The sequence below is a fragment of the Hippopotamus amphibius genome, chromosome 3 (genome assembly GCF_030028045.1).
Source record: "Hippopotamus amphibius kiboko isolate mHipAmp2 chromosome 3, mHipAmp2.hap2, whole genome shotgun sequence".
NCBI lineage: Eukaryota > Metazoa > Chordata > Mammalia > Artiodactyla > Hippopotamidae > Hippopotamus > Hippopotamus amphibius.
This window is the reverse complement of record NC_080188.1, coordinates 134,152,699-134,166,962: the sequence shown is the minus strand read 5'-3', so window position 1 is coordinate 134,166,962 and position 14,264 is coordinate 134,152,699. Positions and strand designations below refer to the sequence as shown.

The window sequence follows — 14,264 nt, the reverse complement described above, 5'->3', positions numbered from 1 at the left end:
CTTGTTTTAGGAAATGCTAAGTCAAAGAGGGACAAAATTTAGAAAGAGCACTGTGAGGGTGGTTCCTTTCTAGCAGTCTGAGATACTTGCAAAATCAAATCATCTCCAGACTTCTTGTCTGCCAGCCCTGTCCACCCATCCTGCTTGTGCTGCTCCTCTTGAGTGAAATCTTCTTCACTCTTTGCCCCACCCCTTTTCCAAAGCCAGACACATTCAAACGTCTCCCCTCAAACCCTTGGCTGTTGATTTCTAAACTAAGTCCACATCTCCAAGTCAGTGATTCTCACTTTTAGCTGCCCTTCACAGTCATTGAATGCTTTTTATTTTTTTTATTTTTTCTACCCAATTATTATATTTGGAATTGCCTCAAAATTTTACAGAAATTTTTCTCTCTTGTTATAGTAGCTACATAATATCCTCAATTTTGCCTCTTGGTCCACAAAGTGTAAAATATTCACTGTCTGGCTCTTTTTTATTTTTATTTTTGGGGGGGTACACCAAGTTCAATCATCTGTTTTTATACACATATCCCCGTATTCCCTCCCTCCCGACTCCCCCCCCCTCACCCTCCCCGTCCCAGTCCTCTAAGGCATCTTCCATCCTCGAGTTGAACTCCCTTTGTTATACAACAACCTCCCAGCTACTTGGGCCTTCCACCAGACTGAGAATCATAATCTGTAGGACTGGACTATGTGTTTCTTAAAGCTCTCCAAGTGATTCAGAGAATCCACGGGATTTGGAAACCATTGTTCTAGTGATTACAATTGTCCTAGTCAGGTCTTGCAAATTCCATCTTCCATTCTTCTACCAGTATCAGTACATTCCCTTGGTATCTTAAAGAATAAAGCTCACAATGGACATATTTGGTTCCTGGCTTAAGTATTCTTGCACTAGGAACACTGGCCTGTTTCTCCCCTAATTTATGTTCTCTTTTTGGCACCACCTCTGATCTTTTGATTAGCGACCCTGAATTCTCTTACAGCATGTGGTTCTCAAATTTATGTGTGCAGCAGAATCACCTGGTGAGCCCACTCACAAATGTGTAATGCAGCAATTCTGAGAATCTGCAGTTCTTACAAGTTTCCAGGTAATGCTGATGTACCTGATCAAGGGACCACACTTAGAAAATCACTGTCACAGATTTTCTTATTAAGCCATAACTTGGGCATAACCTGGCAACTTAACATAGGTAAGTGACTCCTTCCCAGAAAAATAATCAATTTCCCTTTAATAATCCATTTCTGAATCACAATATATATTTGCATTTTAAGGCAATTGAAGTCCATAAATCAGAGTTAACTTATTTGAGTGCTTACTAAGGGCAAAACAGGGCTCTGATTCCCAAAAACCTCAATGATTTTTCATAATACATGTTAGAATTATTGAAGTACATTTTCTTGTTAGAACAAGAAACTGACCCCAATTTAAGAAGGAAAATGATGAGGTTCTTTTTTGAGTTCTGCCACATCAAACTCCAGGTCATAATGATGACCTCTGTTACTGAACTTTTCACACCTTACATTTTAGTACTAGATTATCTTCCCATTGTGTTAAGTGGGTCAATTTTATCTCTTTAAGCAGAATGCAAGTTTTGTAAGGAGAGGACCCTATGTTACACTTTTTATCCCTTAGTAGTACTGGACATGTGATAGGCAGTCAACCTTTACTGGCTGACTCATTCATTCATCATTTCCCAACATGCTTTTCCTAAATCAGGCGTCTAAAGAGGGCCATGAATTGCAAAAGCATCAGACTCAGGCAGAGAAAAAACAGATTTCCAAGCCAGTCGAATGATCTGCGTTTTAGTCACTCTCCTGGATTATGCATGATCTTTCCTTGCTTCTTTTTATCTGGATAACTGAGATCTTACTGTACGTACCCATGAAGAATCATCAACAGGAAACGCTGGAGATAGTAAGTTAGAAATGAAATCACAGTAGCAGCCCAAACTTCCAGGAACACAAGGACTAGAAATTGAAAATGGAATTCTTTTTGTTCACCTTCCTATAGATATTACTAATACTTCCTCTTTAGACATCAAAACTGGATCAATTTTGAGAAGCAAGAAGGTAACTGAGGAAAAAATCCAATATTCAAATAACACCCCCATTGGGCTTATACCTTCATTTGTGACTATGGGCAAAGTTATTAACACATAGCAAGGGTGATTTTGACCGAACTCAGTGATTATTAACTCTCACATACGTTCTACCATGCTGTTGCCAAGTGATTCTAATTCATATCTTAATAAACACCTTACCCAATTCTATATTTGCTGAATTAGAACAATAATCTGACAAGGACTCATGAAGGTACATAATGCTATCACCTTATAATTTTATGGCTCAGAGGCTCTCAAACTCTTTGCCCTTAATACACCCAGTGTTCCCCAGCCATTGCTCCTCTATGAAACCACAACCCCATATTGCCAGTGTGCCCCTTCCCTGAAACTATCAGTAAGATTTTAAAGATACGGAGACAGGAAATAGCAGATGGAGGTTCAGAGAAAAGGAAATGAAGCATACCATTTACACGCTAAAGACTTTGCAGTTCTGTCCTCACAATCCGTTTTGGAGCTTGTTCTGATGAAGAACTCAAACCTCACATCCTTTTGAGAAGTGGAACGGATAACAATAGCAAAATTGGGCTGTTATTGAAATAAAACAGAAAATATGCTAGACACACTACTTAAGCCTTAGCGTACACACAAATATTTTATATAGATATCAATATCATAGTCTTAAAAAAAATGTGATCCTTAAACTTCGTACTTCTAAAGAACTAAAGACATTCTATCATGTGACAACTTATCAATGGAAAATAAAATTTACTAAACTCTTTTTTAGACATAATTTTTAGAATTTTTCACCTATCCAGATGTCAATTTTTGTGCTTTTGGTCAATACTTAAAAGCTACATAAAATGCATTTATAAAGCTCAACATTTTTATGCAAACTACATTTTAGACACAGAGAAACCTTACTAACAACCAATGATCTGCAGCCCATATTTAAAGAACCACCTTTGTCTTTTTAATTCTAGCTGAAAACAAAAAAACAAAACTGGAATGGTAGTCATAACTTGCCTGGGGAAATGCAGAAATTATATTCTTTTGAAATCCCAAGTGCCATGAAATATTTGAGCAAAAGAGAATAAACCAATGATATGAAACCAGGTTTTTCAAACTTTACAGTCTGGGCCAGCTAATTCTTGTTTATAAGGGGTTGCCCTGTGCACTGCAGGATGGGTAGCAATATTCCTGGTCTCTATTCATTGGATGCCAGTACTACCATGCCACCCTCTCAGTCATGACAACAAAAAATGTCTAGACATTGCCAAATATCCCTTGGTGGAGGGTAAAACCATCTCTGGCTGAGAGCCACTATCATAAAGTGATAGTAGGATAAAGTTCAAAGTTAGATATTCATTAAAAAGCTAGAAGATTGCAGAGTCACAGAAGTATCAACTTGGTTTTTTGCATTATCTCAAAGTTTCTCCAAAGATTCATATTTTCCCAATGGAATAATTTCTTCAAGGTACAAATGACACTCCAGAGACAAGAAGAAAAGTTTATTTTACTGTCCAATCATTTTCTTAAAAAAATTTAATTTTTGATAAAATAAAACAAACTTTTAGTACCATAGAAACCTTTCAACATGTACAATGATGTATTATTATTATGTACAACTTCAAAAACAAACACTTCCAGCTCCAAGTAAAGTGATGTTGAACACCCTAACTATACTTAAGCTGTAGGAAATTTCCTAGATGGCCAATGTTTTCCTAACTTGGAAAAAAAAGTATACAATTGAAAAATATAAATAAGACCATCAATCATTTGAGAATCATAAAAATGCTTTCCAAAGTTCAGTCATCTGGATCTTGGGGAATATGTAGTAGTTACGAGAGTTCAACAAACAAAATGAAAGCCTGTGGATATTGAAAATTGAATATTCCAGAAGAGGTCCTGTAGGTTCACAGTCGGTCTATCAAAAATAAAAGCTATTCTTATTGTGGTGGAACGTGGTATCTGGCTCATATACCATTCTTCACCAGCTCATGGACTCCATTCTCATCAATGATTAAAGGTGCATGGAATTCTTTATCTGCCACATAACTTTCTAGTCCCTAAAAGGGTTAAAATGAAACACAGTGAGAAAATTGGTGGACACTAGTCTTGCAATGCTGGACTTAATGGCTATAATAATGATATAAAAAGCATGAATGCCTATAAAAAATCTACTCAGTATACTGTTTAAACTGGGCTTAATGACCTACTTATGAACGCATAAAACAAACAACAAAGAGAGGGAAAGTTACTCTGACTATAATAAAATGTTTAAAGTTAATAGATGATAGTCATTCTTCCCATAATCATCACTCAATAGAGTTAACATTCTAAGCAAGGTAGCTGTTTCTGATGCTAGAACTAATAAGCAATCTGATAAGGATCTCCAGAAAAAAATATTAACATATTAAAATAAAGGGACCCCTACATCCCCCGGTCTTAAAGGTGACAGTACTAAGCGTATGAACAAAATAGACCCACTGAAAGGAAAAATTATATCGCACTAAAGAAAGACACATGATTTACCTAAAAAACAAGGCTTATATTTTAAAAGCCCATTGCATTTCAATGTATAGGTGAAATGGACTAAACATTAAATATTCTGTCCATGGCAACTAAGGGATAGATGCAAAACTGTAACAGGAATTCTCAAAGAGAAGGTTTCTCATTCCCAGAATAAGCTCCTCAGGGCAGGGCCATTGGGAAATGTTGTATCTTCTCTAAGGACAACTCTACTTCAACATAAAACAATATCGCAATCGTACTTTTAAAAGAATAGGGATAAGAGCAAAAAGCAAACTTACTTCTCCAGCATAGGAGATAAGAGGAGATATTTCACACTGGATTGGTACATCATTGGCATCCTTCAAGCTAAGAAAAAATCAGACACGTTAAAGATTCTGCTTCCTATGTTACTTGCCAGAGTGAAAATACAGACCATAACTTCCTTCTGAGAAACCTGAAGATAACAAAATTCTCCTAAACAAAGAGAACAGATCCTACCCTCATGATCACGAAATTCCCTGAGGAGTAAGCTAACATGAAATTATCATGGTTCAAAAGACACTATTTGGGGTAATTATCAGTAGCTCTTCAAAGCACTTCACCAACATTGATATACTTATCCCCTAATGTACATATCATTTTTTTATCATTTCCAAATTTTAATTTCATAAAGGGATTATTTATTGAGTATACACTGTGTTCCAGGCCCACTGCTAGACACTTTGAATCCTTTGTATTTCATTTTAATCCTTGCCACAACCTTACATGTTAGGTACTAATGTTGACCAACACTCTAAGCTGCACTATCCAATATGGTGGCCACTAGCCACATGTGGTTATTTAAACTTTAAAATTTTAAACATTAATTAAAAATTTAAAATTCAGTCCCTCAGTCAAAATAATCACATTTCAAGTGCTCAGTAGCCATGAATGGCTATTGACTACCAAATTGGGTAGCACAGATATAGAACATTCCCTTCACTGCAGAAAATTCTATTGGACTAAAAAAGGTCTGTTAAATTATTTCCCAGTACAACCCAAATCTCCTAGATTAGCTGAGCTGATTTATTCAATGTTTCAAGGTGCTTCTCTGTTACTTTCACTGAAGTCCCTTTTTTAAGAGCTAAGGCAGAATGCACCCAAGTGAAGGCAAGCCAAAGTCACCAGTTGCTTCCTCTAGGTCACGTTCTAACATTTACAGCCACCTGCAATCCTGAGTTTCTAAATTACATAACATAAAAGTCAAAAAATAATGCTTTTAATATGTTTAAAGTCACTAACTTCAAGGTTTTTCACCACTTCAAGAATTTTACCAGTAAGATACAGGGCATGCAAAAACCTAGTCTTTTGCAGCCTCAAACCATAATTCTCCTTTGTTTTACCAAATATGTAGTCTGAAGCTTTGGTGGAGTCAATGAAATCAGGGGGCTTCTGAGACTAGCCACATCCAGTCTCGCTCTAAACAGAATCATTTAGTGGGCCTTCAAGGCATTCTATACCCTACTCCAACTCACTTGTCCTGCTGCTTCCCACTCAAACCAGGCCAGACACACACACTGTAGATTATTCCAAGTCATTCTCAGTTACAGTCCCTTTAACTACCCAAATCATGCCCACCCTCCAAGACTTAACTCAAGCCCCAACCTTCGTTTGACCACTGCATTTCATAGTGATTGTTCTCATTCATTTATTTATACAAAAAATAAATAAACTTATTAGACATGTGCTAAATCACTGCCTCCTAGGGTAATCATTTGTAACACACATTTAACACATAAACACATACTCCCTGATGATATTACTGAACTTTTATGTATGTGCATCTTGAATTCCCCAGTAGGCTATAAGAAATGACTTGTGGGAAAAAAAAAAAAAAAGAAAAAAAGAAATGACTTGTGTAAGCTACCTCAGCACCTGGGATTAACAGTGCCTGAAGGTCTGTGTGCAGGCCTACAAATGCTTGTTGGCTGAATGAATAAATGAACTATGAGCACAGATGGATCACAGGCTAATTCAGGTAAAAGACAAATTAAAAGCTGGAGCACATATCTCTCCAGCCAGAGATGTAGATACATATCACGTTCTATCGAAAGAGCTCAAGAGATCTGGTCCAGAGCCTCTGGGGCAGCTTGGAGTCCTCTAAAACCAAATGGGAAAATGAGGACCCATTCCATTGATAAGATGTATATAGCCCAGTCCCACCTGAACCCCTAAAGGATTTGTTGTGCCAGGAACTGAAGGTGTTTTTGAACCCAAGGAATACATAGCCAATCTAAATATAACTTCCCTTCTAGTACCAAAAAGATACCCAAAAAAACTAAGAAAGTTGGATGCCCGAGAGGAGAAAAGACAGGAGCTACCGTCACCAAATATAAAATCTCAGGAGATAGGCAAATTAGCCCAAACAGTGCTGTCCCCCATTCTTTAGTCACGCATCCTTTAGGTAGCTAATACTGTTGAGCAGGCGTTAAGGTAAAAAATAAAAATGTCATTCTGTCAAAATTCAGCATCCTTGCTTCCATTCTTTCCAAATATCTCCAAGCTGTTTCTTCCCTCTTTTATAAAAAATACTTTCTTTTCATCTCTCATTTTTAAGTAATCTTTTTCTACTCTCTGAGGGCATTCTTTAGTGCTAAGAATTTCAGCAGGACCTATTTCTAAGTCCATGATTTCATCTGGGGCCAAACTTTGATTTCAGTGTAACTATTCAACAAATGGTTAAAATGAAGTAAATGGGGGTGGTGGGAGTGTGAAATAAAACAACCCAAACAAGAACTAAAAAATGTGTAAAACTTTTTGTATCTTAACTGAGATAGCTAGATGTTGTTTTCAGTTGTATAGTTAAGAAGCTATTTTGCTTTACAGGTTAAAAGCTGTGGTTCAATAAGAAGGAAATCTAGGGTCAAAAATTTATTTTTTTAGTTGTAAAAGCAGCTTGCTTCCACATATTAAAAATGATGGATGGGACAGAAAATGACAGGGTGCTGTGTCCCAGCTACCATGGCATGAGGGGCAACAGCCGCCTATGGCTGCTGTAAGAAATTAGTCAGCTCTGTGAGTCCACTTCTCTGTCTGCCCTGACACTACAGGGACTTGTCTCTACAGGGCAAGGAGGAGTGGCACAGGCAGGAAAAAACATACAGATGAAACTGACATCACTGCTACTCTATTTCTGAGATAACTCCCATCTCCAGGTCCTTGGCTCTGTACACATTTCCCACATTATCTTAAAAACTTGAGGGGCTTCCTAGGTGGTGCAGTGGTTAAGAATCCGCCTGCCAATGCAGAGGTCATGGGTTCGGTCCCAGCTCCAGGAAGATCCCACATGCCACGGAGCAACTAAGCCCGTGTGCCAAAAAAATAAAAAAAAGAACAGATGATTGAACTTGGTGTACCCCCCAAAAAATAAAATAAAATAAAATAAAATAAAAAAACCTGAAAGTCAAACTAAACCTAATTACATTCAAGTGTAACAAGAATATCAAGCTGTCTCTTTAGCTATAAAGATAATGGCTTTTTCAAACTCTGTTAGTACCCAAACAAGAGAGGATATGTACTAATTCTAGCTAAAAATGATCGACTGTTAAGACAAAAAGATACTTTCTTTAGGAACAGGATAATAACTGACTAAAATTAACACAGAGAGACCAAAAATGGAGCTGTTACTATGAGACTAAATTAAAAAAAAAACAAACAGTTTTCTCCACGCTATGAGCCATCAAATATGTCAGGAGGAGTCAGCCTGTATACTGACAGCATATGTTCAATTCAATAAGACACATCTGCAGAATGTTATTTTTATCTAGCTTATGCTTATGCTAAAAGGGGTACGCTGGGATCCAAATTTGTTCTGCCTGGCCTGCTCTAGATTTTATCTTTTACTTGTAAACTTGTCACTACAGGCTCAAATACCTATGGTCAGATTCTTTAGAAAAGCATGCTCCCCAATTCCAGCATGCACTGAGATTCTGAGTTAGTGTCATCCAGACAGATACTTGCCATCAAGTAAGCAGTACCCCCACCAAAGCTTCAACCATCCACCCCCCAGCCAGACCACCAAAGGGAAGACAGCACTAAACTACAATGCCAGTTAGTATGGAGGGAAGCACAGCCCCATCACCATGCACTGCAAGCAGGCTGGTATATTTACTTGTGATTGACATCAGCTGTGATGGTCTCTGACTTTCCATTTGTAGCACGGCTATGTAGGAATAAATAAGCATTAATGGGAATGGAAACAAACCAAACAATAAAAATGAAGTGAAACTGCAAAATATACTTGACTGAAAGGCATGTATTTATGGTAAATTATAAACTTGGCAAAGGAGATCTGAGAGGGAAACAAACAAACAAAAAAACCTCAATGGTCAAAGATGAAGCATGAGGACAATCTGACATGCCACAGAGCAAGCTTGTTGACAAGACAGAGCCTGAAAGTAGCCTTGGACTGTGTGACAGTCTACACCGCTCCTTCTTGTAAAAACACAGTTATGGACCATAAGTTCCAATGCCCAATGTTCTGACATTTACCAAGGCATTCTAGCACTTTTGTGCATGCAGTCTTTTTATCCCTTAAGAATATAAATTATATGGCAGAAGGATTTGCACAAAAGTACAGAAGCATCGAATGATTTAGAAAGGGGGAATTCTAGGTGCCAATGGAGGTTTTATCATAAAATATAAGACTTAGATTAAAAGTGCTTTATCTCATATTTGAATGGCTCCAAGGATCTTATTTTTTTTTAACTTCTAAAATCCTAAAACATTTCTAAAGCTTGAGTATCAGTGAATGTAAGGAACATGCACATCCCTTCATGGCACCTCCCACAGCAATCTGAGAGTGCCATGGTGAGAACTGAAGTACACCTGTGTCTCACAGGCAGCCTGTGGGTGGCAGGTCTTTTGGGGGTGGGGGCTTGTAGACAGCACTTAAGTGAGGCCACAGATATACGGGCAGCAGTAATAATCCTCTTGCCCCGTGGTACAGTGGCCGCTGACAGGCTTTAACCATGTGGCACACCAAAAGAACTACCTTCTGACCATTATTCAGTAGGAGTCATTTCACTGACAGGGTAGAGAGGCATCCAAAAAAACAAGAGCTTTAGAAGATTCCTCTTTAAAGGGAAGCAAAGCTATTGTTCTCTTTGTAATGGGCCAAGCCTTCATTACTTCAAATCAGGAAGTGCCCACATCAATACTTTGCTGTTTTAAAAGTTTTAGAAATAGATCAGAGATAGAGGAGAAAGAAGTCCAAGAGGAGAAGCCCAGGAAGCATCCACACAAAGTAGAAAAGATATCGACCTACCGGGGAATTGCTGGGAGGCGAGAGCCATTTTCGTCTATGAAGTGGCCCCCTGCGTTGAGGACCCAGCAATGATGGAGGGAAAGCAAGGCGTGCCTTGCAGTAGTAGGGTTGTCCTTCCCATTCTGACTGTCTGCATTCTTCAGCGGGGAAAACTCATCTTCCCGTAATACTTCATACACCACAAACTTCCTAGAGTGGAATCATACAAACATTGCTTTATTTGAAATAAAACTGCACACACAGCGTCTGACTCCTCTCTATGTAGCTAAGCCTTTGTTCTTCAATTACAGTCTCTCTTAATCCAATTTCAAATGAATGCTGAAAGAAATCATGATCACCCCGGATGAAATAGTTGAAATTCTCTTCTCTATGCAAACTGAGAAATTATTTCCATCCCCAACAATAAAACAATTCATCTTAAGTCAGATTAGAAATCTGAATACAAAAAGATCATATTAGTATCTATTCTGGAAAAAAATAGGCAAAAAGGATGATTTAGAAATGCATATGGGGGGGCTTCCCTGGTGGTGCAAAGGTTAAGAATCTGCCTGCCAGTGCAGGGGACATTGGTTTGATCCCTGGCAGGAAGATTCCAACATGCCACGGAGCAACTAAGCCATGCACCACAACTACTGAGCCTGTGCTCTAGAGCCTGTGAGCCACAACTTCTGAGCCCTCACGCCTAAAGCCTGTGCTGCGCAACAAGAGAAGCCAACACCCCCGCTCACCGCAACTAGAGAAAGGCTGTGAGCAACAATGAAGACCCAACACAGCCAAAAATAAAATAAATAAATAAATAATCTTTTAAAAAAAACCAAAAAATGAAATGTATATGGGAAGATGACTTCCACATTTTCACATTGGTCAAATTCTGAGACACAAATCTCAACATCAATGTGCTCTTTAACAGAGACGTACGTAAGCTAAAAACATGTTCATTGAAACATTTACTCATAGGTCAGTAAGACACTCTAAACACAAAATGGGCCAATTCTCTCTTTCAACCTTTTCTCTCAGCCAAAATAAGTGACTTTAACAACTATGCAGGAGAGCCAGAAAATAAACTAATTGAAATTTTTGAAAAAGTACTCACAGGCAACTCAAGCCACAGTCTTGGATTGGTGGTTTCACACTAGAGAATGAAAATGAATCTAAACAATACACTCACAATCAAAATGCCATACCTGACGTGTATACTGTCAACTATTTTCTGAAAATAGTGTCCTGCCTAGAAGAGTAAAAAGCAGCATTTCAAGACATCCTTAATCTTACTGATGCTATTCGAAACATACTTTGCAAACTGGAAGATGTCAAAGACAAATTTCTCCATCTTTATTCCATTTGGTTTGTCTGGCTTAATTAGCTGCCCCTGGGAATCCACATATGGAATCTTCTTTTGAGCCACATGGTGCTGCAACTGAGGTTCATAAATACTAAGTAGGAAAAAAAAAAAAGACATAATTACTTTCCAAATTTAAAATGCCAGAGAATCTGCTAATCACACTCAGGAGCAAATGCACCAACAATGAGTAATAAGATTTTCAAAAGGAAGAGCATTTGTTAAACTTCAGTTCATATTTATTATTAAATGAATAGATTTCCCTATTCATTTCCTTAACTTAAAAAAAATCAAATAATGATCTCCAAAATAACAAAATACACACACACAGCTCACACCACGTCTCTCCCATAATTTCCCTGTCTTTTATAAAATGTTCCACTCTTACCCCCAACTTTCCCAACTGAGACCCCGTCAAGTGATAGATGGAAAGATGAGTATTTATAGTTACTATGGATGAATTAATAACACAGCTACGAAAAGCACAGCGTAGCAGAATGGGAAATATTTTGGAACTGGAGTTGAAATTCTGAAGGAAAGCTGAGTGACTTTTTAACAAGTAAGACAGTCATCTTAAATGTTTTAAAAGCAATCAAGTGAAGAATCAGATATTGAGAATGTCCTTCATTTAAAAATCTGGTGGGCAAAAAGCCAAAGAATAGTTCCTGTGACATTCCACCCTCCTCCATTTAGTCCCTCTTGGAAATCCACCACCAAGCTTGGGGACTTCACCCCTACAAAACTGTAAGCATTGTTAGGTTTTCACATAAGACTTTTGCTGTAGTGTGGATAGCTATGATTGGTGAGTCAACTATCTGTGGCTATCAGTTACTAACAGCATTTTTACATTCTGTACAACAAAAAAGCTTTGTAAATAAAATCTTAACATTTTGGGAAAAAAATTAAAAAATAAAAAAAATAAAAATAAAAATCTGGTGGGATAAAATAGCTCTTATTTTATCCTTAGTTGGCACTACTATGCCAACAAGGATTTCCATCCTTGTCTCAAGTTCTTTTTTCTTTACTTTCTAATGTGCTAGTTCCTAAATGCTAGTCTGAGAACCAGCTAAATGAAATGGTGTGGCAGCTTTTTAAAAACACAGATGTCTGCATCAACCTCCAGATGTTCTCATTCAGTAGATGTAGGGTAGACATGTGTATTTTTTAAGGTTTCCAACTGTGGTAGAGAGAGGGTATTCCCTTTCTTATTCTTTGCTTCACCAGAACCTAGTACAGTTGGAGGGAAGGAAGTAAGAGAAGAAAAGAGGGAACTGCTTTGGACTCCAGTTAATGCACTGGGGGGGATGGGCTACTATAAATTTGCACCCGATAATGTGTCTTACTAAAAACAACTACAGTGTCAGGTAAACTTCCATTTGATAAAGCTGATCCTCTGGAAGGAAGATGAATCATGTACATACAATATGGACTTGAAGTTTCTTCCTACTTCTCAAGTGACTTAGCTTCTCATTAATAATAAATGAAATTTGTAAAAGCCCCATCTTGCCCATACTTGACAACGTCTCTCAGAAACGGTACACTGAAGAAATGGTTGGCAATGTTCCCTGCGTTGAACAGCAGTCGTCCATCTGAGCTTCGTTTCTGGGCTGTAGACAGAGAAATCTCACTATACTCCACCACCTGGTATACTCCGTCCACTCGGCAAACCACTCCAACTGGTTCTGTAGGGTTTGTTTTCTCTACCACCTGCCCAGCAAAGGAAGACAACAGTAGAGAAGGAAATGTAATAAGGAGGTGCTGCACTGGAGATCTGTCACTTCCCAAGACCGCTTTTATAACTTTGCTTACTTTATCTTTAAGGTGTTACGTCAAGAGGAATCTTTAACTTTAGATAATCATCTATCTTTATATTTGACAGACTACTTTTCAACTGGAAAGAGCTAATTTATCTCCCTCCTATTTACCATCTAACTAAACTGTAGAGCAGAAATTCCATCATACACATAGGGCACAGAAGAAATCACACTGGACTGCAAATAACTAAATGAGGAGTCTACATCCCCCTGAATATGTTTTTGTTATTGAATTTATCTTTAACCACACTCAACTACTTTGAGAATAAATGAAACAAAATCTCTCTGAGATTCACAAGACAAAGGAAGTAAGGCATTTTGCCTCTCATTTTATATTGCACAAATCATTATTTCATTTGAAAATGGTGTTTCTTTCACTTTCATTCATGAATACAGCAAATTTCTAATTTTTTAGGGACTTGGCTAGGAGGTAGGAGGGTTAGAGTGGGCAGGTCACAGGGTCCCCACTCTAATTTCAATCAGAAAAGCCCATTCATATTTATGTTTTGCAGGCTAGATTCTATGCTTTTTTAAAAAGTCTAAAAACTAGTGATTTGAGAATCTAGTAAAGGCTCTAGGATGGTTGAGGAGCTGAGAGAAAAGTAGTCAAAATCAGAGGGATAAGAGTATGTAATTTTAAAAAAAAAACCTCACAGGTGATTCTGATACTCTACCACCCTAATCATATATCAGTGACCTAAACTGAGTGTTTAGAACAAAATTATGAAAGAACTGTATGCAATGCACTACTCAAGCCTCAGATGAGATGAATATCCAGCAGAAGAATCAAACAATTAAAATATCTGAAGATATTGTTTTGCCCTGTTCAACTAACAATTCAACATACTCCAGAGTATTTTGAAAAACCTGTCCCCAATCTGAAAATTCTATCCAAAGTATACATGAAATCATATCAATAAAATTAAAGCTTTTCTTCAGCAACTGATTTCTTAAAAATAAACACAGCCAGTGGCAGTCCCTTCTAGACAACTAAAGCCACTATTGAGCACTCAGTTTACACAGCAATTAGAGATATAGGCACTGAGTGTAGCTCAGTGGGGCTGGGGCTACTGGATACATAGGCCTGCTGTGTAGTTTCACTGTTTGCCACCCTGAAAGGAGTACAGTATTCAGTGAAAAGAAACCTTCTACTACAGAAGTGAATTAAACTGGAGGGCAATGTACAGCAAATTGATTTAAACCAATCACGGGTCTATTTGCAATTCCAGTCTA

The 14,264-nt window shown here is 37.8% G+C and overlaps 1 protein-coding gene across 8 annotated transcripts in view; it reads right to left on the bottom strand.

Moving 5' to 3' along the window:
• Positions 1 to 3,549: 3,549 nt before the first annotated feature.
• Positions 3,550 to 14,264, bottom strand: part of UAP1 (UDP-N-acetylglucosamine pyrophosphorylase 1) — a 33,558-nt gene continuing 22,843 nt past the window's right edge. For 3 of the 8 annotated variants that reach the window (XM_057728101.1, XM_057728102.1, XM_057728103.1), the window contains exons 6-12: positions 12,731 to 12,924; positions 11,171 to 11,311; positions 10,972 to 11,010; positions 9,879 to 10,067; positions 8,724 to 8,774; positions 4,873 to 4,939; positions 3,550 to 4,128 (exon numbers count right to left, since the gene is read on the bottom strand). In XM_057728101.1, the coding sequence (XP_057584084.1) occupies positions 4,036 to 4,128; positions 4,873 to 4,939; positions 8,724 to 8,774; positions 9,879 to 10,067; positions 10,972 to 11,010; positions 11,171 to 11,311; positions 12,731 to 12,924 (774 nt within the window). In that variant the 3' untranslated portion in view covers positions 3,550 to 4,035. The remainder of the gene's footprint in view (positions 4,129 to 4,872; positions 4,940 to 8,723; positions 8,775 to 9,878; positions 10,068 to 10,971; positions 11,011 to 11,170; positions 11,312 to 12,730; positions 12,925 to 14,264) is intronic. The other 5 variants (XM_057728104.1, XM_057728107.1, XM_057728108.1 and 2 more) reach the window with 3 other exon arrangements.